At 50.3% G+C, this 26,992-nt stretch overlaps 1 protein-coding gene across 6 annotated transcripts in view; it reads left to right on the top strand.

The window, feature by feature from the left end:
• The window catches only part of SPIN1 (spindlin 1), a 78,795-nt gene that overhangs the window by 42,454 nt on the left and 9,349 nt on the right, over window positions 1-26,992 (top strand). For 5 of the 6 annotated variants that reach the window (XM_045083029.1, XM_045083031.1, XM_045083030.1 and 2 more), the window contains 2 exons: window positions 13,414-13,462; window positions 24,356-24,609. In XM_045083029.1, the coding sequence (XP_044938964.1) occupies window positions 13,414-13,462; window positions 24,356-24,609 (303 nt within the window). The remainder of the gene's footprint in view (window positions 1-13,413; window positions 13,463-24,355; window positions 24,610-26,992) is intronic. The other variant, XM_045083032.1, reaches the window with a different exon arrangement.

Here is a 26,992-nt window from a genome sequence, read left to right as displayed (position 1 = left end):
GCCGAAGGCAAGAGGCTAAACCCTCTTAGCCACCCAGGCGCCCCTTCCTTGACATTTTGTAGAGCTAAAGACAAGGTGGGTGCTGTGTAAGTTCTCCTCGGCCCTTGTTTGATGCTTGAACATGAGACGGTGGCGTCGCTTGCTTCCCGCTGTTGTGTGATAATAGATCCTATTTTGGAAGGGTTGCTGATCCCCAGATCAGTACTGTTTATAAAATTGTCTTAAGTCATTCTTCCTGTTAACATAGATAAAGGCTCTGTTGCTTTTAAACTCCTCTGCACGGGCCCACTTAACAAATAAAGAAAATTCACCCGAAAGGGTTTCTTTTTCTCCTGCAGTGAGAAGCCTGGGTGGGTTGGTGCAGCTGGGCTCAGCTGTGGTTGGAGAGAAAGCCCAGGGACTTTTCTCCTCCTCTCTGGGCCTCTGGCGAGCTGGACTGACATGACAGCATCCCCGGAGCAAGTGGCCCAGAGCAACAGGCACAACTGTGAGGCTCCCATGGCAGAGCTCCAAGCCTTGGGAGTCACACGGGCCAGCTCCTGCTGTGTTGCCAGTTCAGGTTCAAGGGAGGGAGCGTGTACTGTGCTCGATTGGGAGGAGGGTGAGGAAGTGGAGCCCTGCCTTAAAAGTGCCCCGGTGGTAAACAGATCACTGGGTACTCCCTTGTCCTGGGCTCTGTGTTCGACATAGAGCATGGGTCATCAGTGAGGACTCGGAGATTGAGTGCTTGCATGCTCTTTATATATGGTCCCACGTGTTAGGAATTTCTATTTTAAAATAACTTAAGTTTTTCATCTAATTATGTTGGAATTAAATTGGTCACTAAAATAGTAATTTATATACACCTAATGATGGGTGGCAAGTCCTATTTTGTGGCACAGCATTTTTCTTGTGTTTTTCCCTAGAGTTAGCCTCCGTTTTTACTGGTCTATTCAAGATTGCAGTTTTTCCCCTTTTATGACATACTTGAATGGTACAGATAGGTACAGGGAATAGTAATGATACACACCCATGTGCCTAACACTCAAATTTAGCAACTATTTTTGCTGTGTTTAATTCAGATATTTTTAAAACATTGATTTTATTTTTATCAAATTAATAAAAAAATTGTTGTTGAAAATGTCAAGAGACTTAGAAAGCAGGTACCTTGTCCCTTCTGATGTTTACCTTCACCATTGTAAATAATTTGAGTAGACACATTGCTCTTGGATCTGACCGTGCTGTGTCTTAATTTTTTTTTTTAAAGATTTTATTTATTTATTTGATGGACAGAGATCACAAGTAGGCAGAGAGGCAGGCGGAGAGAGAGGAGGAAGCAGGCTCCCTGCTGAGCAGAGAGCCTGTTGCGGGGCTCGATCCCAGGACCCTGAGATCATGACCTGAGCCGAAGGCAGAGGCTTTAACCCACCCAGGCGCCCCTCTTAATTTTTTTTTTTCTGTTTGCTTAAATTTCTTTGCAGCTTGAAGTCTCTTCAACAATCCCCACAGCGTCACAGAACTGTCAGTGTAATATACCACATAGCCAATGCCACAGAGCCCATCTGTCTGTGGTTCCTTTGGACTCTCGTAGTGCTTTCAGCCCTGTTCTCTGAGCTGCAGCCTATAGCCCCGCGGCTGTGCTGTCCTTGGAACTCCTGCCTCCTCTCTAGCTGGGTTCTTCTTGTTTCTGGTCGCCGTGCCCTCCCTGTTTTCCATGCGTACTCTCACCTTGGAAAAACCTGCACAGCATCAGGAAGCTTCCAGAGCAGTGAGTGAGTCCATGGTTAAAGTGAAAAGCGGAGGGGTGCTTGGGTGGCTCAGTCAGTTAAGCGTCTGCCTTCAGCTCAGGTCATGATCCCGGGGTCCTGGGATGGAGTCCCGCATCAGGTTCCTTGCGTAGTGGGGAGTCTGCTTCTCCCTCTGCCACTGAGCCTCCCCCCCGAGCCTCCGCCCCTGCCACGCATGCTTTCTCTAAAGTAAATAAATACAAATCTTTAAAGTGACAAGTGGAATGTATGGTCAGTCATATTCTCTACTTCTCTGCCCGTTTGAAATTGAGGTCTCTAATACAGTTTTCCTAAAGTGCACCTAAGTGCACCAGTGGTGCCTGGTGGACCAGTATTGAGGCCTCCAAGTGTCTGGGTTAATGGGTATTTTCTCTAGAGATGGGTTTTCAGATTTTCTGAAAATCTGAAGGAGGAGAGTATTAACTCACAAAATTCCCGTTTTCTCCCTTAAAGTTATAGTCCTGTACCTTTATGTCTGTTGAAGCCTCACCAGAGGCCGCTTCTGATCACTGGAAAGTGGGCTTAGCAGATTTGCTCAGCCGTAGGGACAGGGAGCTCCTGAAGAGGCAGAGCTGTTCACAGTGGGAGTTGGTAGGGGTAGGGGCACCGAGTGTGGTGTGGATGACATTGATGAGGATTCCAGGCCTGAGTGAGCCGCTGGAACAGACAGGGTCTTTATCTTTGGAAAATCTGAGCCCACCCAAAATTAACAGCTGGTAGAAGGCATGTCTGGAAGCTGTTGCGGGTTGGGTTCTAGACCACCACGATAACGTGAATATTGCAGTGAAATGAGTCAGAGGAATGTCTTGGTTTCCCAGTGTGTGTTAAGAGTTATGTTTACACTCTGCTGCAGCCTGCCTACTGTGTGCAGTAGATTAAGTCTGTTTGTTTGAATCCATTTTAGAGAGAGAGTGTGCACGAGTGGGAGGAGGGGCAGGGAGGGAGGGAGAAGCTCAGGCCGACTCCCCACGGAGCGTGGAGCCCAGCGCTTGATCCCGCCACCGTGAGGGCATGACCTGTGCCGAAACCAACAGACAGATGCTCAACCAACGCGCCATCCAGGTGCTCCCCTCCTCTTTTTAAAGTAAGCTCCATGCCCAGTGTGGGGCTTGAACTCACAGCCCTGAGACTGAACTACATGATCCACCCACTGGTCCTGTAGCATTACATCTAGTGTACACACCTTAATTAAAAAAAGTTTATTCTAAAAAAAATGCTCACCATCTTCTGAGCTTTCAGTGAGTTGCAAGCACTGATCACAAAACACTGTGATAAATATTGTAATAATGAGAAGTTTGCAATATTGCGAAAATTACCAAAATGTGGCACAGAGACACGAAGTGAGCAAACGCTGTGGGAAAAATGACACTGATAGACTCTCTTGATGCCGGGTTGTCAGAGACCTTCAGTTTGTCAAAAGCGTGGTATTTGCAAAACTGGGCAAAGCGAGGCGCAGTAAAAGGAGGCAGGAGTGTTTTGGAACAGCCGTCTCTGAGTGAGCCGCTGTTCACACAGCTTGAGGGAAGGTAGTTTTTCTTAGCCACCTTGGTTTAGTACAGTTTAAATAACTTTTGTGAGTCATAGAACAGTTTATTTTATAAGTTATGGCTCTATTTTTTTTTTTTTCACATTTCAATCAACAAATAGATGTAGTACCTAGTAAAGGATCTTGCTCTTTTTGCTGTGGAAAGTCTGTGATCCTCAGATGAGTGATGCCACCCATTTTCATTGACAAACTGACGTCAGGGTGCAGTCCATGGGACGGGGTGCATTGGTGACCTCTCCTCGGCAGGCTGTAGGGGGCCTCCTTCCCCGTCTTTGCAGCTGAATGTTATTCATACGTGTGCGGAGCTCAGTTACTCAAACATTAAGGTTGTGTCTGTTCTTCTGTATTAGACATGATGACTGCAGTGAATCCACTTGTCTGTTTGTCCTGCCCGTGTATTGTCATTCGGATGGATTTCTAGGTGACCTGAATCAGATCTTAAATGCGTATGTAATTTTGGGAGATATTCATGGGCTTTGTACTGTTTTAGCCTCTTACCAGCAGGCGGTCTGTGCGTGGGTCTCTCTCCCCTGGTCTTGCCACTGTAGTATGTCATCAGATGAGCCACAAAGGAGTCTCAGTGTAGTTCCATGTGAGGGAGAGTCACATGCTGTAGGCCTCTTTGGCCTTCCTTTTTCTGTTCTTTACTCTCCTGATTTTCTTCTACTTTTAGAAGCTCTGTTAAAGTCAGAGTTACTTTGTCTGTGGTAGGAGTTACTTTTCAAACTTGCCGCTGTGTAGTGCCAGCTTCGGGGAGAGGACTTTCTTTAAGTCCCTGGCCTCTTGTTTGCATCCACGTGGATCTCCGCTCCTGTTGCAGAAGTCATGCTGGACTTCTGTGGTGCCAGCTTATGTCTGTGGCTTCTTGGATCCTGGGTGTTAATCTTTTCCTCACTTGTTTTCTGAAGAATATTCTCCAGTAGCTTCCAGATATTTGTGGGAGATGGAATTTTTGAGCCCATATGTGAATGTAAATGTCTGTATCCTCCGTTGGTAATTTAGCTGGGTATGGAAGTCTGTGTTGAAAGTCCTTTTACCTCCACTTTGCTAGTATTGCTTTCTGGTTGTCCAGCTCAGTGTTGGTGAAAGAATAGGTCGAATACGACTTAAAAAAAAAGGACTTCATTTTTCTTAAAGATTTAAAAAAAATTTTATTTGAGACAGAGAGCGTGCACAAGCAGAGGGAGAGGCAGATTAAGAAGGAGAAGCAGACTCCCCGCTGAGTCGGGAACCCCATGTGTAGCTCAGTGCCAGGACCCTGAGATCATGACCTGAGCCAAAGGCAGATGCTTAACCATCTGAGCCACCCAGGTGCCCCAGGACTTTCTTTTCTTTTTTTTTTTTTTTAAAGATTTATTTATTTGACAGAGAGAAATCACAAGTACACAGAGAGGCAGCCAGAGAGAGAGAGAGAGAGAGAGAGAGGGAATCAGGCTCCCTGCTGAGCAGAGAGCCCGATGCGGGACTCGATCCCAAGACCCTGAGATCATGACCTGAGCCGAAGGCAGCGGCTTAATCCACTGAGCCACCCAGGCGCCCAGGACTTTATTTTCTTAAAGCCGTTTTAAGTTCACAACAAAATTGAGCAGCATGTATGGTTCTCATGTACTCCTGGTGCCCTTACCTCAGCTTTCCACGTAAGTAGTAGCCCCACCAGAGAGTCCATTTGTTATAATAGATGCATCTGCATTGGACACGTCCCACAGTCCATTGTTTATCTTAAGATTCACTCCTGGTATTGTACATTCTCGGGGTTTGACAAACGTATAATCACTCAAATCTACCATTTTGGTATCAGTCAGAGTAGTTTTACTTCCTGAAAGACCACTGTTCTTCAGCTCTTCATTCCTCTCTCCCCCAGCCCCTGGTAGCCACTGACCTTTTACTGTATTCGTTGTTATGCCTTTCTTGGAATGGCAGAGAGTGGAATTTTATGTAGCCTTCTCAGATTGGCTTCCTCACTTGGCAGTATGCACTTGAGTTCTTCTATGCTGTTCCATGACTTGATAGCTTGCTTCTTTCCAGTACTGAGTTATACTCAGTTTGTGGATATACCATTGTTATTTATCCAGTCACCCACTAAAGGGTGTCTTGGTTGCTTCCAGGTTTAGGGAATTATAAATAAAGCTGCTATACACATCCACGGGCAGGTTTTTCTGCGGACTGGTTCCAGCTTCTTTGGGTAAATACCAAAGACTGTAATTGCTAGATCATATGGTAAGAGTATGGTTTGTAAGGAACCACCAGACTGTCTTCTAAAACAGCTGCACCAGTGCTCATTCCCTCCAGCCATGAAAGAGAGTTCCTGTTGCTATATATCCTCTGCTGTGTTTGGTGTTGCCAGTGTTCTCGATTTTGGCTATTCTCTTAGATGTGGAGTGGTATCTCCTTGTTTTTAGTTTGCATTTTCCTGATGACATTATGATGTGTAGAGCATCTTTTCATACATGTTTTTTGCCATTTTGTGTTAAGCTCTTTGGCCCATGTTGAATCAGGTGGTTTTCTGGTTGAATTTTAAGAGTTCTTTTTATGTTTTGGATTAACAGTCCTTCATCAGGTATGTTTTCCAGGTATTTTCTTCTTCTGGTTGTCTTCCCTTTTTAAAAAATTTTATTTTAGAATTAAAAACCCCTATGACTAGGGCTGACTTTCAGTAGACAACAGTAAGGGAGCTGCTCTGCTACGTATGAAACCCTGACCTAGAAGCAGGTTGTCTGTGAATGGTTTTGCACCAGGTTCCCCACTAATGTGTGTTGCGTGACTGGCGAGGGAATGGCCCCTTTCCAGCCGCGCCTGTTTCCCTGGGGATGACAGGCCCTCTGCACAGGATCCTGGTCCCTAAATGCAGTGGGCTGCTGGTGGGACAGTGGGGTCTGGCTATCTGAGGCCAGCCAGGGCTCCTCAGTGCTTCCCTGTCGTTCCGATGGGCAGGATTCTGACTCAGAAGCGTTCAGCCATAATCCCACAGATGATAGTTTTACTCCATTGGCTCCTCAGCCAAGCACATACAGCCAGATTCTCATTTTCTTGATAGTGTCTTTCACAGAGCTGGAGTTTTTAAATTTAATGAAATCCAGCTTATCAGTTCACTTCTTTCATAGATTGTGCCATTGTATTATCTTAAAAAGTCATCAACATAACCAAGGTCATTTGTTTTTTTCCCTATGTTAACTTCTCTATAGAGAAGTTTTATAGTTTTGCACTCTGCATTTAGGTCCTATGATCCATCCAGTTAATTTTTTTTTTTTTTTTTTAAAGATTTTATTTATTTATTTGACAGAGAACACAAGTAGGCAGAGAGGCAGAGAGAGAGAGAAGCAGGCTCTGCACTGAGCAGAGAGCCAGATGCGGGGCTCGATCCCAGGATCCTGGGATCATGACCTGGGCCAAAGGCAGAGGCCTTAACACGCTGAGCCACCCAGGCGCCCCATCATCCAGTTAATTTTTGTGAAGGATGTAAGGTCTCTGTCTATATTTATTTTTTTGCAGGGGAATGTGTAGTCATTCCAGCATTATTTATCAAAAAGACTTTATCTTTTCTCCCAATTTATTGCCTTTGCTCCTTTGTCAAAGATCAGTTGACCATGTGTGGGTCTTTTCTGGGGTTCTCCATTTGATCTGCTTGTCCATTCTTTAGCCAGTACCATGCTGTCTTGATTAGTGTAGTTTCATAGTATGTCTTAAAGTTCGATAGTGTCAGTTATCCAACTTCGTTCTCCTTCGATATTGCGTTGACTTTTGTGGATCTTTGGCTTCTCCCTATAAACTTTAGAACTGGTTTGTTGATATCCACAAAATAGGATTTGGATTGGGATTGCATTGAATCTGTAGATCCAGTTGGGAAGAACTGACCCCCCCCCTTTTTTCTTTTTAAGATTTTTATGTATTTATTTGAGAAAGAATGAGTGAGGGTGAAAGAGAGAGAACGACGGGAGGAGGGGCAGAGGCAGAGGCAGAGGGAGAGGGAGAAGCAGGCTGTGGGCTGAGCAGGGAGCCCCATGTGGGGTTTGATCCCGGGGCTCTGAGATCATGACCTGAGCTGAAGGCAGATGCTTAACTGACTAAGCCACTCAGCAAAATCTGGGAAGAATTGACATCTTGACAATACTGAGTCTGTCTGTGAATGTGGAATCTCTCTCCATTTAGGTAGTTGTTCTTTGATTTCTTCCATCAGTTTTCCTCATACCTGTCGTATATATGGGGTCTGTAGTGATGTCTCCTCTTTGATTTCTCAGGTTACTGATTTGTGTCTTTTTTCTTGTTAGTTATCTTTGTTAGAGATTTATCAATTTTGATTTTTTCAAAGAATGAGGTTTTGATTTCATTGATTTTTGTCTATTTTCTTTTTAAAATATTACTGATTTCTGTTAGAATTTTTAATAACATCTTTTTTTTTTTTTTCTTAAAGATCTTATTTGTTTATTTGATGGAGAGAGCTCAAGCAGGGAGAGCAGCAGGCAAAGGGAGAGGGAGTGAGAGAAGCAAATTTCCTGCTGAGCAGGGTGCCCAATGTGTGGCTCAGTCCCAGGACCCTGAGTTCATAACCTGGGCCAGAGGCAGACACTTCACTGACTGAGCCCCAGGCGCCCTAATCCTTATAACATCTTTTGCTTACTTTGCATTTAATATGGTTTCCTCTTTTAATTTCCTAAGATAGAAGCTTAGATTTTTTATTTTAGATCTTTCCTCTTTTCCAATGCATGAATTCAGTGGTATAAATTTCTTTCTACGTGTTGCTTTCCCTGCATCCCACAAATTTTGTAGATTGTATTTCCATTTTTATTTACTTCAAAACATTTTTTAATTTGTCTTGCAATTTCTTCTTTGAACTATGTATTTAGAAGTGTGTTGTTTAATCGCTGAGTATTTGGGGATTTTCCAGCTTTTTTTCTGTTATTGATGTTAGTTTGATTTTATTGTGGTTTGAGAGCTGTTGCAGAATTTCTGTTCTTTTAAATGTATTAAGGTGTATTTTATGGTCTAGAATGTTGTTGGATAAAGTGGTCTGTTGATGTCAGTTACATCCATTTGATTAGTGGTGGTTTTGGGTTTGACTGTGTCTTTACTGATTTTCTGCCTTCTGGGTGTGTCCATTTCTGATAGAGGGTTATTGAAGTATCCAACTGTGATAATGGATTTATCAGTTTCTCTTGGTAGTTCTAACAGTTTTGCCTTCCTTAGTTTGATGTTTTGTTGTGAGACACACATATTAAGGATTGTTATGGCTAAAGATTTATCTTTATCATAATATATATATTTTTTCCCTGGTGTCTTCCCTGCTCTGGAATCTCTCTGAAATTAGTATAGGTACTCTCATTTCTTTAAATCCGTGTTAGCATGGTATATCTTTTTCCTTCTGTCTACTTTTTAATCTAAATAGATCTTTACGGTGGATTTCTTTAGGACAATATGGTCTTGTTTTTTGTGCCACTGTGACAGTCTTGATGTTTTAATTGGTGTATTTATTTTTTTTTTTTTTAAAGATTTTTTTTATTTTTATTTATTTGACAGAACACAAGTAGGCAGAGAGGCAGGCAGAGAGAGAGGAGGAAGCAGGCTCCCTGCTGAGCAGAGAGCCCGATGCGGGACTCGATCCCAGGACCCTGAGATCATGACCTGAGCCGAAGGCAGCGGCTTAACCCACTGAGCCACCCAGGCGCCCCTTAATTGGTGTATTTAGACCATTGATATTAAGGTGATGATTGGATTAATACTGGCTGTATTTATTACTGTTCTCTCTTCATTGCCATTGGTCTTTTGCTGTTTTAAGAGACTGCCCTAGAGTTGGCAGGATACACATTCATAACTAATCCAGTTCACTTATAAGTAAGCTATAATCATCTGATATGTTGTTGCTAGTATTCTGAACAAATGTTACCAGTTCTGTTAAGAATAATAAAAATAGAAGTTTTTGTTTTATCTTCACTGATTCTATCTCTAATGATCTTTCTGTAGATTTGAGTTTCTCAGCTGTATTTTTCTTTTCTCTGAAGCATTTCTTTTCCCATTTCTTACAGTGCAGGTCTCCTGGTAGCAAATTCTCTTACCTTTTGCTTTTTTGAGCAAGTCTTCTCCTTCACTCTTGAAGGGTAACAATATTAAATTCTAGGTTTTTAATTTTTTCCCCAACACTTCATCTCCATCTTCTCTCTGCATGCTTGATTTCTGAGGAGACGTTGGGTGTAATTCCTGCCCTGTTCCTTTGTACGTAAGGTGTTTTTCCTCTGGCTCTTGTCAGGAGTTTTTCTTTGTCCTTGTATGTGGTTTTGGGGGTCTTTATCCTGCTTGGCATTCTCTGAACTTCCGGATCTCTGGTTTAGTGTTCGACCTTAATTCGGGGAGATCATCAGTCACTATCGCTTCTGATGCTTCTCTGTTCCTTTGTCTCCTCCTTCCCGGCGTTCCCAGTGCACATGGTACGTCTTTGTAGTTGTCCCATGGTCCTTGGGTATTTTGATTTGTTTTTTCCTGTTTTTGTCTTTTTTCTCTTTGCTTTTCAGGTTTGGAGGTTTCTGTTCGCATGTCCTGAAGCTCGGCAAGTCTTCTCAGCAGCCCCTGGTGACTGCTGGATTCACGTCGGCCGGTTTCCTCCTGTCTCTCTGTTCTTGCCCCGTGCTTTCTTCCTTTTCCCCCTGCCACTTTTCCCGGCCTTTTGTGGTTTTTAATCAAGCACTTGCCATGATTCTGCTTTCTCCGGCAAGAGTCCCCCAGACACATTCTTCAGTTCTGTTACGGTGTTTGAGCTCTGCCATGTCTTTTAATTTTTCTCTCTGTTCACATTACTCATCTTTTCTCCCATGTTGAATACTTTTTTTTTGGGTAGAGCCCCTAGCTCCTTACTGACAGTTACTCAGAACTCTCCGTCTCATGGGCCCCCCAACCCTGTCTTAAGCGGAGTCTGGGCCGGGTGCTCGCTGTCTCTTCACACCGCGTTGTTTGCTGTCCGGCGTGCGGTGCCGTGTGGCTGCGACGCGGGCCGTGTCGGGGCACCTGGAGCGTGGGCTCTCGCGTGTCTGTGCCGCGGGCCACCTCCTCCCGCAGGGCGACCGGACGGCGGCTGCGCTTGGGATTCCCCTTCCCTCAGGCCCGCTGGGCTCTGAGCCAGGCCCGAGGTGGAGCTCTTGAGGGCCGGCCTTGCTGCGAACTGAGCGCTTCGCTGGATTTCTAAACGGGGACTTTCCCCCTCCCCCTGCTGGAGGCAGGAGGGGGTTTTTCTCTCTGCCCGGAGAGCCCGGCAGCGCTCCTGGACGTGAGACGGGCCAGCGCGTTGATGCCCTGCGCCCCCTCGGCACGATTGGTGGCCGGAGGCTTCGTCCCAGCCTTCTCCACCGCGAGGCCCCGGCCGCTGGGCAGTTGCTGCTCGGCCTTTCCTGCTGAGCTGGCATGGTCTGCGCCCGCGGGTGGCCCCAGGCTCGGGGCAGCGGTTTGCTGGGACTTGGCGCCTCTGACCAGCCGAAGGAGACTGGTTGACTCTTTGCCAGGAAAGCTTCTGTTCGTTGGGGTACAGCACAGAAATAGCTCCTTCTCCCCTTCGTGGCGTCAGTTTTCAGGAGCTCTTTGCCTTCCGTCTTGGTAGCCTCTTGTTCCCGTGGTGACCGTGATTCCCTCAGTTTCCATGAGGACACGCGCGCTTTCCCTTCATCCGTGTGGCCCGGGGATCATTTCATAAACGGCTGCTTGTCCAACAGCACGCCTGCCGTGGAGGCGTTTCCTGAGTGGTGACTCGCAGATGGTTTCTGCCAGGGTCCCCTCCAGCTGGGACGAGAGCTCCATGAGGACGCATGGGGACTTGCGGGCCGGGGCAGCCCAGATGCTGAGTCCGCTGTCCTGGCCCGGCGTCCTCGCGTGGGAGGGGAGGGCGCGCCGACGTCTGGGGCTGGCCCGGCTACGCTGAGCGAGTCCTTCCTGTCTTTGTGCACGTCTCTCCTCATCTTCTGCCCCAAGCCGTGCCGTGTTCCACAGCGCTCCGGGGGACTCTGCCCTCTTTCCAGGCTGTGTCCTCCTGTCATCCCTGAGCTGGCTGCGTGTGGAAGGAGGGCAGCCCTGCGCCATCCCCTGGGAACAGGGACAGATCGTCCTGCAGAGACCAGTCGGCCATCTCTACCCCTGTTGACTTAACTTGACAGTTGTGAGTGGGATACTGGGAAGGAAATGTGTGTTTAAATCACACACTTCCATGTAAGGCCAAGGAGAGAGAACTTGGTGGATAACCTGCCGGCCTCCAGCCTGGGGAACCACCATGCTGAGCCTGTGGTCAGAGAGTCTTTGTTTTCTGTTTATTTTTGTTGCTCAGCGTGAATTTTGATCACTGTCGTAAGTACCGTGTTTGCTGCACTCCACGGATTGTGTTTCCATTTGTTTTTCAAGATCAAGTTTCATGGTGGTTTTGTCTTTGAACTGTGGACTTCTGGAAGATTGTCATTTAATTTTCAAAAACACAGGCATTTCCAGATACTATTTATTTCTCGTTTAATTCTCATGTGGCCAAAGCACAAACTTCTTATGATTCCATGTTGTTTTAAGTGCATGGAGGGTTTGTGTTACAAGGAGCAGATGGTGTGTGGGTGAACGTCTCATGTGAACTTGGGAAAAAGTGCGTGTTGGTGGTCTGTGGAGTTCGGGTCTTTCGTGTCTCCGCCGGTTTTCTGCCCGTGCTTTACGTCCGTTACGGACGGAGGAGCTCAGATGGGTGCATGTTTTTGTGGGTGACTCTGTCCTGCCGGCCCGTCCGGTTTTGCTTGTGTCCTTCACTGTTCTGGGACAAGGTCCACACACGTTCGGGCTGGGGTGAAATGTAAGGGCTTTTTGGTTCTTTGGCTCTTACCATCTTGAATGTCATCTTGATCCTCAGTGACTTTGTCTCGCAGTTAACTCGGGTGGTGTTAGCCACGGAGCCGTCCTCTCCGTTTCGTCTCTCAGTTGGTGCGCGTGGCGTCTGTGCTCGCCGTGGTTCTCCATTCCGTTGGCCTGGGAGCTGCCGGGGCTGCACGTGTGCCGCGTCCACAGGTTCACCCCACTGTCTTCTGCCTGGCTCTGCTGTTCTGACAATGAATCTGGAGTCAGCATTGCCTTTATTTCTCTACGTTTAATGTGTGTTGCATTGTCAGGAGCTTCTAAAAATCTCTTATTACTGGTTGCTGGTTTTCAGAGACGGGATGGGGACGTGCTCCGGCGTGGTTGTCTTTGGTGCGGGTGAGCTCACCGGCTGTGAGCTTGCGTACTTAGCACATCTGGAGGGCCCACTGCTGTTGCTTCTTCCAGAGTTGTTTCTTCTTTCCCGTGCCGTCCTCTCGGTCGTAGGTGCAGTTTACTGTGCATCCGGCCGCCGAGGCGGCTCCTGTCCCTGCTCTTCCTCATCGTCGTGGAGCTGGTCTGTGGGGTCTGGTCCGTGGTTCACCGTATTCGCTGATTTTCATTTCAGACCCTGTGTTTTCCACTAGTTTCATTCCAGTCCTTTTTTCATTTTTGAGTGTTGTGTGTGTTCCTTTAAATACGTGAGCGTATTTATTACAGCACTTTTAATATCTTCATTGTTACTTTCGTTGTCTGGTGATAACCCACGGGGGTGTGGGGTCCAGTCTGCCGCGCCGCGGTGGGGATGAGCTGTGGTGCGCTGTGACCCTGTCGCAGCCCTCTGAGTTTGTTCCTGTCCCCAGATGCCCGGATGGGCTGTAGCAGCTTTGATTCCTGGGGCTCCTTCAGCCTTCCTGCTGAGGAGCCATCTCTGTGGTTTTTACCACATGGGTCCAGAGAGGTGGCTCAGTGGACTTTGAACACCGCTCAGACGCCTTCCTACCCCCAGATATGTCATACTTTATGGCTAAGATTGTCACTTCTTTGGTTTTTGTCCATGTGGTTCTGGGTGGTTTTGTAAGGGTGATCTGGGGAGATGAGCTGTTATCCCTGTCATTTTATCTTCCCAGAACTCCTTTTATCTCCTTTTTTAGAATTCGATAAACAGATGGCATTCTATATGTTGGCTTGTTTATGGTTTATTTTCATTTCATGCTTTATGCAGTGGTTTTTCAGAAGTTAATTTTTTCCGAGTTCTGAAGTATTTTCTGTCCAGCTTTTATTGACTTATATCCACTTCTCTTTTAGGCCATGCTGGTGTGTCTGCAAGTATGATGAAGAAAAGGACGTCCCACAAGTAAGCACCCCTGAAACTTGCTTTTAGATAGCAGGTTGCCACTGTGGGTCATGTCGGGTCTGAGAAGCAGCGTGATGCCCTCCCGGTTGAGAAGGTCTTGCCTCACTGCGCATTTCCTCCCTTGGCCTTGGCCTGGCCTACGGCTGCCTAGGCCTATCCATCCACCTCTTAAAGCCTCTGGGTCATGATTTCCCCTCCAGCTCCGAGGGGCTGGACTGACAGCAGGAGGTGTCCACTGACGGTGGCAGGTGCGCGGTGAGCCCTCCTGCTCCTCTCCTTGGAAGGCTGTACACCCTTGGCATGCAAGTTCTTTCCTCAGTCTCTGATCTGCTGGACAAGGAGCTCCTTGTGGACAGAGGCCTTTGCTCATGCTTGAGGGTCTGGCTAGCATGTTGAGGGGTGCACTCGCTTACCGCTTTATAACATTTTCAAATAAATGAAAAGCTTGTAATTTAGGGAACACATTCGCATGTTGAAAGAGAATTAAAAAGCCATGTATTTTAAGTGACCAGTATGTTATAAATCCTAAATTCTTTAGGTACCAGAGTAAAGAGGCCACTTTTTCTCCCTTAAATCTTTGTGTATGACACAGTTACATTTAAAAAGAAAATTGGGATACTATTTTAAATGACAATACGGTGCTTATACTGAGTTACATTTAACAGATTTCACAAGTACCCACCAGGTTCTGGTTGCTTCTGTCACACCACGGACATTGCTCTAACGAACCAGTTCTAATTGTTTTGAGTCTTAATTGTAGACTGTTAACTCTGGAAGAGACCCTTTGGCCCCAGCTAGCACATCCTGAGCCTCTCATTATAGCCTTGCTTTCCCCATTATTCACACTGAGAGGCTCGTGAGCACGCGGCCACCACCCTGCGGGGCTGAAGAGCACGAGGCGCCTGTTCCTAATGGTCGGTGGTTGGTGCACACGTGCCTCCTGTTTCAGAGCACATGTGGACGTGTAAATATCTGTCCCGTGTGGTTCAAGAAATGACCTGGAATAGAAAGGTGTGACGTTGCGGTGAATGTATGTGTCCCTGAGGTTTGAGAAAGCATTTCCCAGATTCCGTGGATTTGCCCCTTACCTTCATGTTTCGGCCACGTCCCGGGATGTGGGGATTCATGTTACTGTCTCCCCTCGTTACCCTACCATAGCATTACCGTGAGTGGTAAACCAGTGCCGTGGTCTGAGCGAAAGGTAACCAGACAGATACAAGCCTTAACTAGTAGGTAATGCTAGAAACGTAGCTGTGTGGGAGAGAGGCAAGGGACATGTCAACTTGGCAAGACCGGAGCAGTTCATGCCGATCAGTTAAAGATAAAAGGCTTTAAGGATGTAATGTGCATTCAGTTTTAGCCATTTTACACATTGCTGGGTAGGACTAGAAGGTTTAGTTAGGATTTTGGGCCTTGTTGGGTTTGTGCAAGGATTTCACGAGCCTCACCTGAAGCACGGTGGTCATCCGTTAACTCCTGCTTCTGAGGTGCTGGTTGTTTCTCCCCCCAGAGCACAGGGAATAAACACCTGCTTTTAAACTGGGCTGTTGGTATTCGTACCAGCGGAAGGCGTCTGACCCCTGTGCGCTCCTGTGTGCGGAGCTTGACCTGGTGCTCGTTCCATTGAGAGAGCGGAGGGCCGCGCCCCAGGTACTCTGCAGCCAGCGTGAGCCGGAAGGAAAGGGAAGGCTGCTCCCGTCGGCCCGTGTCGTCGCACCTCTGCACACATCTGAAGGCGTTCGGACGCAAACACCGAGGACGCGCAGGTCTGCACAAGGCACTACGAATGGCCGTTGCTTGCCGCCTCTGGCGGGGCCTCTGCCCGGGAGCTGGCGCGAAGCAGGAAGCTGGCGGCTCAGCTGGGCGCCTCGGCACGTTCCTCCCATCTGCCTGGCCCCGTGCTTACCCGGCCCAAGAACGCTGACGTGGACCAGGACGGGCCCTCGCCACAAGTGCCATGTTTATGGAAAGCACACGGAGAAGAAGGCCTGGAGCCAAGCCTTCCTCCACTGGGGCCTCTGGCAAGCGAGGCAGGCATGCAGGACTGACCCATGCCTCAATCCAGGGGGGCTGAACAGGAACCCCACGTGTGGACGCCTCTGTCTGCTGGAGGGAGTCCCAGGGACACTCAGGAAACACGTGCCGGCGGGGACTCAGGTCTACTGTGTTGGAGCACCGTGGCACCCAGAAATCGTGTAGCGGTGGCTTGTTTCTGCTTCCAGTAAACAGAAAAAGCTTCCATGCCTCCTGGCAGCTGGGCCCCTCATTGCATTTTGGGAACAAGTTGGTGACAGGCGTCTCCTGGTTTCGTAGGAGGTGATTTGGGAAATGCGTCGCAGCGAACAGCCTGGGCCGGAACTGCACGGGTCCACACACACCTGCATTTATTTCTGTAAACATGGGACCATGCCGTGTGTGTGTTGTCTTCCTTAGGACTGTGTTCGTAACACTGTTCTCCAGGCTGCTGGATGGTAAGAACTCTGTGTGGAGTAGAGGCTAGCTGACTGTTCTGGGTATCAGTAAGGCTTCCAGCCAAGCTGTTAAATTTGAGGGAGTCAGAAGTTACACCCAGATTTTCACCCAGACTACATGGGGTTCAGTGCTCCAGTCCCGCTTTGTTCAAGGGTCAGTGGTGGAATTTGAAGGGAAGGTACGGTTGGGCGGCCTCTGAGGTCAGTTCACCTGTCGTAGTTCTGTTTCCAGTTTCCAGGTGGGAATCTGCTGCTTTCTTTCCCTAGTTGGCATCGTGGAATGTATTTCTGCTTCCTGGTTTTGGTGTATTGCCCCTGACATGCATTTAGAGAATGGGCCGGGGCTTTCATGCACCGAGTATAGAGATTTCTGGAGAGCACTTTTCTGCCTAAGACGTTAGTCACTGACAGTGACGAGGGTGGAGAGAAACCCCCTCCACCTCATCCTCAAGTCCCTGGGTGGCAGCCCTGTCGAGGAACCCCGAGTCCTTTAACGCACAGAGGCCTCACGGCGCCCACACCGTGCCTGCGCAGGGAGCGTGTTCGCGGCCCGTCTGCAGAGTGGTGGTGTCCGTGGGGAGCACGCGGCCTGGTTGAGCATGGAGCCTGGTGCTGCCTGACTTCAGCCCATCAAAACCGAGACGATGTCTTCCTCAGCTTGTGAGGAGCTGCTCTCCACACCAGGGAAGTGGGCAGCGTTTGCAGGGCCCTCGGCTCTGGGAGGCTTCTGTGGACAGCTGTTGGCGTGTAGACGGAGTAGCCCGAGAACCCAGTGCGATTTGGGTGGAAGTCAGACGCTCGCGCTGTTTCTCTCTCCTGTTGAGCCGGCAGTGGCGGTTCTGCTGTAGAATTTGTGTTAAGCAGCACATCCCAGAAAAGCAGCTTTTTCTTCTCCTTGCTGGTGGGCATCTTGTGAAAAGACAGTCACTTTGGTTTAATCAGTATTTTATGCTGAAATGTGCTGGAACACAGAGTAAGGGAACTGGCTTTCTAGGACGGTACTAAATGGAGTACGGGAAGAGGGGCAGGAGTTGATGATACAACAATGTACGTGGCGTGAGACAGGCACTTGCTGGTTCACCGCAGACTTGTGGTGGTTGGAATTTGAGTAAGTGTGGCCTCTTTAACTGCTGGCTACCAAAGTAAGATCTTCCAGTCCTGGGGGCCAGTTAGGGGGTGGGTCTCGGGCACTTAGGGAGTCTGGTTAAATGGTGGACGATCTTCCAACACAGAATTTCCTTTGTGGATGGCAGAGCGAATAGTGTGGTCGGGTCAGAACTTACTCGAAGCGTTGAAAGTGTCGAGCAAGGTACAGAAATGCCCCCTGCATTTGCAGTTTACCTTGTTGGGAATGTGGACGCGCAGACATGAGTGTTGGTTCTGAATTGTGCTCTCCAGCTGCGGTGCCTGGGGTAGAGAGCCTGGGAGCCTCTTAGGTTAGAAGGTTTGGGATTGTGGACTCGGGTCTCTGGGGCCTGCGTGGGCTTCCGCACATGCTCTGGGTTGCCGTCCGCCTGCCTGCGGCTCCTCTCAGCCTCATCGGGGAGCTTCGCGGGTCCTTCGGCAGCAGTGAGAGTGGTTGCTGAGGGGCCCGCCCCCACCCACTGTCCCTGCAGACTGATAGGGGCTCCCAGTGGCCCCAGAACCCAGTCCTTTCAGAGGTGGCTTCTGGAGAGAAGGAGCGAGCAGTGTGATCCTAGGGGTTCACCTCGCTTCTGTGCTTTACCTGTGAATCATTTGGGTGGTGACTCGGGGCACCCTTGTCCTTCACTTGGCGGCGGCTCCAACCACCTCCCCAGAGCGAAGTGTCTGGGCGTCTGTCGGCAGCCACCCTGTGTGTCGGCCTGGCAAGTGGTTACGAGAACATACAGGAAATTGAGAGCGGTTAAAAACATGGGCGTCCGGGGAGGACCTGAGTCAGCATCACCACATTCAGGGAGCCCTCATTTTAAAATTAGAGAAGCTGTTTCCATTGTGTGTGGCATCCGGGTGCTGTTCTTTGAACCACCACAGATGACCCAAGGGCGTGTCTGCTGCCGCCTTCCCCAGGAACCGGACACCTTGCTCTTCATTTGCTTTCATATGTACTGTTTTGGCATGTGAAAATCAGCTTTACTTTTTATTAGGGTTTCTGTTGATTTTTATCTAAAGTAGCAATTAGCAATTAAAATTTAAAAAAAAATTTTTTTAAGAATTTATTTATTTGACAGAGAGAGCGTCAGGAGAGCGGCAGCAGAGGGGGTGGGAGAAGCGGGCTCCCCACCAAGCAGGGAGCCTAATACGGGGCTCGGTCCCAGGACTCCGGGATGGCGACCCACGTGGAAGGCAGCCGCTTAACCGACTGAGCCACCCAGTCACCCTGCAATTAAAATAAAATCTAAGAGCTTGTTTAGGATATAATTTTTAACCTTTCTGGTTATGAGCAATTTAAAATGTCCACAAAAATAGAGTAACAGTAAGTCCTGAGCCCTGTCAGCCAGCTTCAGTGACCATCAGCGTTTTGCCTGATGATAGACTCTGAGATGATGCCCGAGCGGACCACTCGTTACCCAGGGGAGTTCCCAGCCTCGACGCCCAGTCGATGCTGGGTGGAAGAACTTAAATCAGCTTACAAACAACATATATTTGTGCACGCTTACTATGAAATAACACGTGATATTTCAACACGTGTACGGACATTTTAGAGCACTCTTCTGTAAGCCCTGGCTGCAAGAGCCTCGGGCAGAGTCCTGTCCTCATAGTTGGGGAGCTTGAGTTCCACTTGAAACACAAGCGTGTCACATGAAGTGCTTGTGTTTGCCTTTCGTGCTGACGTGGCGAAAATGATCTCTGTCACCTCTGTCTCTTGGACCCGACTGCCAATGAGTCGCCGTCTTCCTTTAGCGCCAGGGACATGGTGCTCCACAAGTAGCATTACCCCTGACTAAAGTGCAGGCGCAGGAGTGAAGTTCGGAAGTGGTAACCCGGAGATGTGTGAATCTGTTTTTGTGTCCAGCTTCTTGCAGAAGGAAGATACGCATTGCGTTAACTTAAAAATTGTGCTTCGCATGCTCATAAAAAGAACTGCTTTTAAGTCATCGTAGGAAAATTTGAAAGCACAGGTTAACCCACAGGAAGACAACCTTAGTATTTCTAGTGCCGCTCAAGGACTACTCACAGCTGCTGGTACTGTACCAGATGTTTGAGAAGCCCTTTTTCTCCCTGTCTGGGGGTATTTATATGTGCACAAGTTTTTCATGTCCTATTTTGTACATTTCTCCTGGATCGAATAGCTGTGTGGTACGCGCGTCTGCATCTGGGGGGCGGGGGGGTATGCAGTGATACGTGCTTTATCTCCCATCACGGACTCGGCTCAGAGCGCGGCGGCTGGGCCTCTGCACCACTTCAGATAAATTCCCAGCCCTGGACTCACTGGGACGGGGGATTGCCGAGTTTTGCCTAAGGAGGGTTGTATCCCTACCAGAAGCAGAGAGAGGATTGTACGTCCCCATAATTTGCATTAAAATAACTTCCCAAAATTGGCAGTTTTTGTTGTTACTGGTTCATCCTACCTCATCCTATTGGCAGGCCAGAACTTTAGAAATTCCTGGGAGACCTAAAGCATGTTGGAACAGATTTATGTAAAAACTAAGCCGAGCTGAGGAACTCTGCCACTTCGAGGAGAAAAGGAAGCTGTGTGAACAGTGACTGCCTGGATAGGCTCTGGAATCTGCGCCGGTCGGACACCACCAGGGCTGGCTGCAGCCGAAGAGGAGAGACCGCCTGCCTGGACGCTTGCCTGTCCTGGCTGCCCTCCTGAGGTCTTCGCTCACTTACCTCCTGGCCTCCCCGCAGCCCCCGCCCGATGCCCGGGCTCGCCTGGACCTGAGGAGGTGCTCCCAGCCACTGACGCCGTGACCCCGGCTTGCATGGAGCACGGGAGCCCCGGGAACCAGCAGGCACCTGAGGAGCGCTGACAGTAGGAGAGAGCGTCGCACAGCATGGGAGAGCTAAGCGGGGGGCCACACGGCACCCCCAGCACGGACAAGGCCGACCCGCAGAGTCCGTAGAGGAATCCGGCAAGGACATGAACGTTACCCCTGATGTTGAAAGACTTGGTGATTGACGAGACGCTGTTCAAGAGAAGATCAAGCCATTAGTATCTAGAAATTAAAGATGCTCTGTAAGATATTCAGTAGATAGGCTGACATTCAAGCCCGTCTATTTTACCTGCTTTTACCTGATTCAGGAACACTTGGTCTGAGGCTTTCTGGAAGGTGAGCAGCATTGGGGAAGGTGGATTGTGGAGGACGGACCTGGAGACCCCGTGCCTCTGCTGCGGAAGGGAGGAGATCCAGAGACCGTTCTGCACAGCCCTCTCCAGACGGACCACGTGCTAGTTGAGGGGTGATGAAAAACACAAGTCACACGTTCTGATGACATTTCTGATTGCAGGAGCAAAGGAAATTCTAAAAGCAACTCAGAAAAACCAGTCAGAACGCAGAAGGATCTGTTGGCATCTGGTTTCTGTAATTTGGGAGATGGGAGACAGTGACACAGGCTCTGAGGGGAGAGAACAGTCTTGAACCTGATGCGCGGACTGAGGCGGTTCGTGGGCCCCGGGACTGCGTGTGGAGGCGCACGGCAGTGTGTCCGTGACGCTGAACCCATCGGAGGCATCCGAGTCCTCGCCCGGTGTGTTCGGAAAGAGATAACATCCAGAGATGGGAATGTTACAAGAAGTAGCAAAAATCCTTCTTTTCTTGTTTGTTTCTAAGTAAGGTAATGTTTTTGCAAAGTTACTCAGATGAGAATGAAAACAAAATTTGGAACAGCAGCCCACATTTGAGCAGTGTCAGGAGGGGTCACTATGTGCCAGGGTGTTTTTGTTTTGTTTTAGAAATTTTCCTTCTTTTACTATGAATTTTTTGCTTGTTTTTGGTCCTGTTAGAGCTAGGAGAGGGAAAATTGAGGTTTTGGTTAATTGTAGATTTTAGTAGAAGAACGTTAGCTATAAATGCAGCAGCTTACAGGTTAGAGGTAGGGTTGTAAGAGCAGCGCTAAGCCAGGCGTGGGGCACAAAAGCCTCCGTCCTCCCAGCCGCACAGACCGAGAGAGACACGGGGTGGGTGGGCGGAGACATACGCCGCACAGACACACAGAAGGAGATGCTGGACCTGCCCTGGTGTCCCGCGCGTGGCAGCAGGACGTGCTACTTCCGGTTCCCTTAATGAAGGCAGAGGGAAGGACCACTGTGTTCTAGGGTAAAGGGTGCGTGAGCCACTTTGGAGAGTGCTACTGGCACCTCTGAGTCTCCTGCTGGACACAGCCATGACGAGGGCCTCCTGTGCAGAAACATGGCCATGCATGGTGCCATGCTTCCTCTTCCAGAACCGCCACGGGCCACAGCACAGCGCTGCTCGTGCGTGTACAAGGGACGCAGAGCTGAGCTGGAACACTGCTGCTCTGCGTCTCCAGCTGCCCCTTTGTGCCCTTAAACTGGCCAAGTTAGGGTGGTTTTGTTGAGAATCACAGTAATAGAAGATGTCCTGCTTCGGAATCTTGGATAGAAGCTTTTCTGGCTGTGGTCTTACTCTCCAAGGAGACAGAACCAGTGGTTATTATGCATGTGAGTGGGTGTGTAGGTGTGCATGCACACGTGTGGACGGAGATTGGAGCCCAGGGACAAGGGAAGATTGCACTTTCATATAAGAGCACTTTTTTAAGTCCTTCAGTTGATTGGATGAGGCCCACCCATGTGTGGGGCCATCTGCTGGTTCCCGTGTCTTGTAGAAGAGTGCCCTCACAGAGTTCGCTTGGGGCCATGATTGGCCACATACCTGAGTACTGTGGCCTGGCCATGGTGACAGCCACGGTGACACTGTGCACCTGCAGCGTCAGTCCGTCATTTTGGTAGTGACGGTGGAGTGTTTGTGTGAGCCACTGGAATGCTGCACAGGACTGCATTCCTTCCTTGCTGGGGTTTGGGAGCCCGCCTCTGCCCTCTGTGCAGAGAGCCTGACCCCGTCCACACTGTGCAGCACTCGGACTTCTGCCCTAATGTCCCAAGAAGTAGGAGAAGGATCGATGGAGGAGAACACCGTGCTGGCAGCATTCCAGCCGTTTCCCCACACTGCGCACTTCGCGGTCATCGGGGCTGAGCGGTGCTCGTAGCTGCAGGGCACAGACTCAGTGGTGCGTGGTCCTGGCCTTTCCCTCTACACCGAGCTGCACGCTGCAGTGTCTGGGGAGGGCCTGGGGCTCCTTGCCCTGAGCAGCTCTGAGTCTGGGCCTCACTCTCCTCCCCCCACCGAATAAGGGGCCGCCGGTCTCAGATGCGCTCTGTCCCGCTCTGCCGTGCCTTGTGTCCTCTCCCCACAGGGTAGCTCTGACGCTTGCCCTGCAGACCGCAGCTGCATGCCCCTCTTCCCTTTTCCTCACATTTGTGTGCAGTTGGAGGTGCTCCCAGCCTGCAGTTGGCCTCTGCAGAAACTCCCGTGACTTCTCAGGAGGCCCCAACCAGGACATTTCTTCCTGGGCCTCGGACGGCAGCGGAGACCCCTCAGCTCACATTTCCCTGCTGAGAACCTGAACCCCACTGCACTCTGTTGTCTGGTGGCCCCAGCGTCACCGTCATGTTCCGTTTTCCTTACATGAGATGTGTCCTTCGCTTGGATGCCCACGAGATCCTCCGTTTCTGAAGTTCGTTTGTTTCACTGGAATGTTAGTGTCTGTGGTTGAAGGTCCACTTTCCCAAGGTGGCCTGTGCACATGTCTGTCTTCTGTTCCGGGGAAGTTTTCTTCAGTTGTGTTGGTGTCCTCCTGTATTACAGAAGCTGGAATTCACGTCTGTCCCTGTCTCTTCGTGACTGTTTGGCCCCTGCTGTCCCCTTGTCCTCTGTCCCAGGCGTGCCCTAGGGTGTCTGGTAGCTGGGTTCCTCCAGTTTACTTCTCATTTCTGGGCTCTTCTGTCTCTCCTTCCTCGTCCTGGCCTCTGTTGTGTGCCTGATAGTGGGCGTGTTGTCTTGGGCCGTGCTTCCCTTTCAGTCCCGTTGTGAGGCACCTGTTTGTGAGGAGGCCTGGGGTTCTCCCAACGGCGGTCCTCCCCACCGAGCTCTGAGACCTGTGTGTGTGAGGCCTCTGGGGGGTGTCCCCATCGTCACTTCTGAGGCCCAGCTCCTTTGTCTCCTGCAGCGCCTGCCCCTGGAAAGGATTGTGTGCCCTGTCTTGCTGGGAGGCAGGTTTGCTGGGTGCCTCTGAGTCTTGGTGAGGGCGTGGGGAAGGCAGACCCACGATTTCAGCTATCCTCATAGCACTGCACGAAACCTTGGGACCCTCCTCCAGCCCGACGTGACACGATGTCCTCCTGGGCCATGCCCCCTTCTTGCTGAGGTGAAGGTCTGCAGCCACCTATTTGACCTCGTCGGGCAGCCGTGGTTTGCTGGAGCCTCTGTCTCACAGAACCAGTGGGTTTACCGGATTGACTACTTGAAATACATCCCTCTGTATACCTCATAGCCTACAATAAATTGTTTTTTGTCTCAGAGTTTGTGTGTACTCCAGTCGCTCATCACTTGCGCTCGCGGTGAGGCAGCCGAGAGCTTTCTGCCGCCGGAAGCTCTCCTGGCAGCACGGGCGGGGCCTGGCCCTCAGCTCGTATTCATGCCAGCCCAGGCCTTATGTGCGGACTCCCAGGGACCAGGATTCCTTCCCTGATCACGAGACCCACGTGTACTGCTTGTAAATAAACATCGGGTGTAGATTTTTCAGTTGTTAAATGATCTGGGAAGAACGTGGTTTGGTGTTGCTGCAATAATTTTTACATTACGTTAAGTATTTGTCACAAATGCAAATGTGTAAGATTCTGTTTTCTAGAGAGTACTGACGGTACGACATGGGGGTGCCAGCCGGCCTGGACTCCGGCCGGGGGTGGGGGAGGAGGAGAAGCGCCATGTCTAGTGGCTTCTCACTCACTGATTAAGGTGGTGGGGGCTCGTGGTGTGGGATCCTGAGTGGGCGAGATTGAACGGTTTGCCCATTTCCGTTAGACGAGCAACGGGCTCACGCGCATGTGTGGTACTTCCCGTGCGCAGCCCTTCTCTTTCTCTGGTAACTGGGATCACTGTGAGCTCACCCATTAGAGGGGACGGGAATGCTGAGAACGCAGTGCTCGTGCTCAGTATGAGGGCCAAGCTTGCCTAAGGCAGCAGTGCTCTTCGGCCCGGCGCAGTGCGTGTAGGGGGAGCCCTGTGGCCAGCACTCCGTGTGCACACACGGTGACCCCGAGGGCCCAGCTTGAGGCGCTTGGACCGGGAGAGTGGCACCCCTAGCTAGTGCGGGCCTGGGAGGACCCATAGGAGAGCATGCTGGTTAGCGGTAGCGTTGGATCGAGGGGTGGGTGCTTCTGAGATGATCCCTTACGTGTATATATGTGTGAATGCAGAAAACATCGGAGCAGTGTGGGGCCGAGCAAACCTGTGTCCCAGCCCCGGCGGAACATCGTGGGCTGCAGGATTCAGCATGGGTGGAAGGAGGGGAACGGCCCTGTCACCCAGTGGAAAGGAACCGTGCTGGACCAGGTGCCTGTAAACCCTTCTTTGTATCTTATAAAATACGATGGATTTGACTGTGTTTATGGACTAGAACTTAATAAAGATGAAAGAGTTTCTGCGCTCGAAGTCCTCCCTGATAGAGTTGGTAAGTTCTCTTTACTATTTGTGCGTTGTATGCTTTAAAAATGATGATCGAAATGGATGCTTTTTGATGATTCTTTTGCATTACTGGTGTTTTTATTCTTACTGGAGTGCACGCACTCCCGATACATAGTTCAGTCTCTCAAACCACAGTTTGAGGGACTGTGAAGGACATAACGATGTATGAAGTTGTTGCTGAAGAAACTGACGATCTGATGATTTCTAACATGGTTATTTCCCACATTTTGCTCACTGTTCACGTGGACTCTGATGGGTAAGAATATTTTCTTATTAGCTCAAATGTGCTGTGTACTTACTCTGATTGTAGTAGCTTATGCCTTTATTGTAGAATCCTTATGTGAAGTGATCTCAGCATGTGTATTACTACGTAAGTGATACTGTACTGTCAGCCCGAATTCGGGCCGCCAGAACCCGTGGGCTTGCTCACACAGTCTTTAGAGTTTGCACAGTGACAGGGAAGTGAGCACAGCCTTTCTTTTTTTAAGTGTTATACAGCGTGCTTCCCTTTCATAACCTAGTTCCTTAAGGCACAAGTTGTCAATTAATAACAGTAATGACTGATTTTACCTTTAAGAATAAAGTAAAATGTTGCTGTTGTGGTCAGTGGGATGCAGCACCTTCTTCCGTGTGTTCACTCGGAGATGTTTGCAGACGGCCGTGCTCCTCGTGCGTGAGCGCGGGTTTATGCTCTGGGGATGGGCTTCAGAGGCCTCCGGGTTAACAGACGGAGTCCTGGCAGAGGTGGACTTGGCGGGTGGAAGCGTGGGGTCGGACAGTCGGTGCCCTTTGTTTCTGCTGCTGTGCTCTTGGGACCGGGCGCCTCCCCCCACGCTGATGCTCGGCCAGAGCAGCAGGTCCTTTGTTGGGGTTCCCTGTGGGTAGCGGGGCTGTGTCCGTCCTCGTTTCTCTCAGAAAGCTTGCTTTCCCTCTGTTCTACCCGTTCCTGGAAGGCAGCGAGCTCATCGGGCGGCGCGCCGTCTCGGCCAGCTGTCGCAGCACACCTGTCCTTTGGGCCACCGCACGCCTCCCTTCCTCCCGAGACACAGCCTCGGTTTCTTCCTGGTCTTGACGCCTGCTCGTTTCCAGCGTGAGAGACTCCCGTGGAGGCGTCTGAGCCTGAAGGTCTTAAAAACATCTAAACGCTCATCTCCATTGTTCGTAGGAAGTGATTGTCATGTGTTCTTCTGACCCAGAGGTTGGGTCCGCATCTCCCCTGGGGCGAGACTGTCTGCTCCCGTGAGATTTACTGCATTTTGCTGCGCGGCCTGTGCCCATTCTCCTGAGTTCTTCTGCCATCGTAGGGCAGGAAAAGACCTTTTATTTTGGTTTGACCAAAATACCCTGAAATCTGTCAGTATCTCTGCTGATGGGCTGTTCAGAGTTGTCCAGTGTTTTTCTAGAAGTTCCCAGCAGGAGGCGGGTTGCTTTTGTAAACAGCAGAGCATTTTAAAAAGGAAATCCAAGGGCCCCCTGCAGACCAGCAGTGTGTCGCACCCGGACTTCACGTCATAGCTAATTGTGGTGCTCCCTGCGACCCCGCAGTCTGGGAGTCGCGTGGCCTTCACCCCGTCCCGCGCAGGAAGGCGGCGGCGCGCGGTGCGTCACTCGGCACACGCGGTGTCTTCTCTGTGGGATCGCATGTCGGTAAAGGATCCCCTCCAAGACTGACCGACTGTTTATTTTGGTGGAAAGAAAAATGGGACCTGAAATGTCCTGCCTTGAGGGTTCCGCAGTGTCGGTGATTCCGCTGGCGCTGCTGCGGAGCGCGTCTCCACATCCCTGCATCTTGTCAGGCTGCAGCTCTGTCCCCGGCCCCCGCCCCGCCCCGCCCGCCCTCCGCTTCCGCCACGTCGGCCCCCTTCAGACCCCGTCAGCAGGACTGAGACTGTTTGTCTTTCTGTGGCCGGCCGCTTCCTCAGCACGGCGTGCTGGGGGCTCGCCCCGTCTAGCCGGTGGCCGCGTCTCCTTCCCTCCGAGGCCGCGCGACACTGCGCTGCACGCGTGCGCCCCTTCCAGGCCCCCTGCACCGCGGTCGGCCCTGGCCGCGCCTGCCGCTGGGCCGCTGCGGGGTCAGGTCCCTCTCCCGCCGCTGCTGTCCTTTCCCCGGAGACTCGTCCCGGCAGTGGCGTTCCGGGTTTGACTGAGGAGACGGAGGAGTCGGCGCTCGGTTCTCCACGCGTTGGCGGCGTTTGGTTTCCCGCCGCGGGCTCGGGCTCGGGTTCGTCTGCCGTCGCGCCGGCCCGTGTCCCTCGCTCTGGCTTTGGGTTTGCGCCCCCGACTTGGAGCGCTGCCGGCGTCTGCTGTCTGTGCAGAAGTGCCCGCGCGGGCCTGGCCGGGCTCGGAGCCGGGCCGCGCCGTTGGCTTCG

The sequence above is a fragment of the Mustela putorius genome, unplaced genomic scaffold (genome assembly GCF_011764305.1).
Source record: "Mustela putorius furo isolate JIRA1106 unplaced genomic scaffold, ASM1176430v1.1 tig00000680_pilon_pilon_pilon, whole genome shotgun sequence".
In the NCBI taxonomy this organism is placed as follows: Eukaryota; Metazoa; Chordata; class Mammalia; order Carnivora; family Mustelidae; genus Mustela; species Mustela putorius.
The sequence above is the reverse complement of the archived record's forward strand: the minus strand, read 5'-3'. Positions and strand labels throughout refer to the sequence as shown.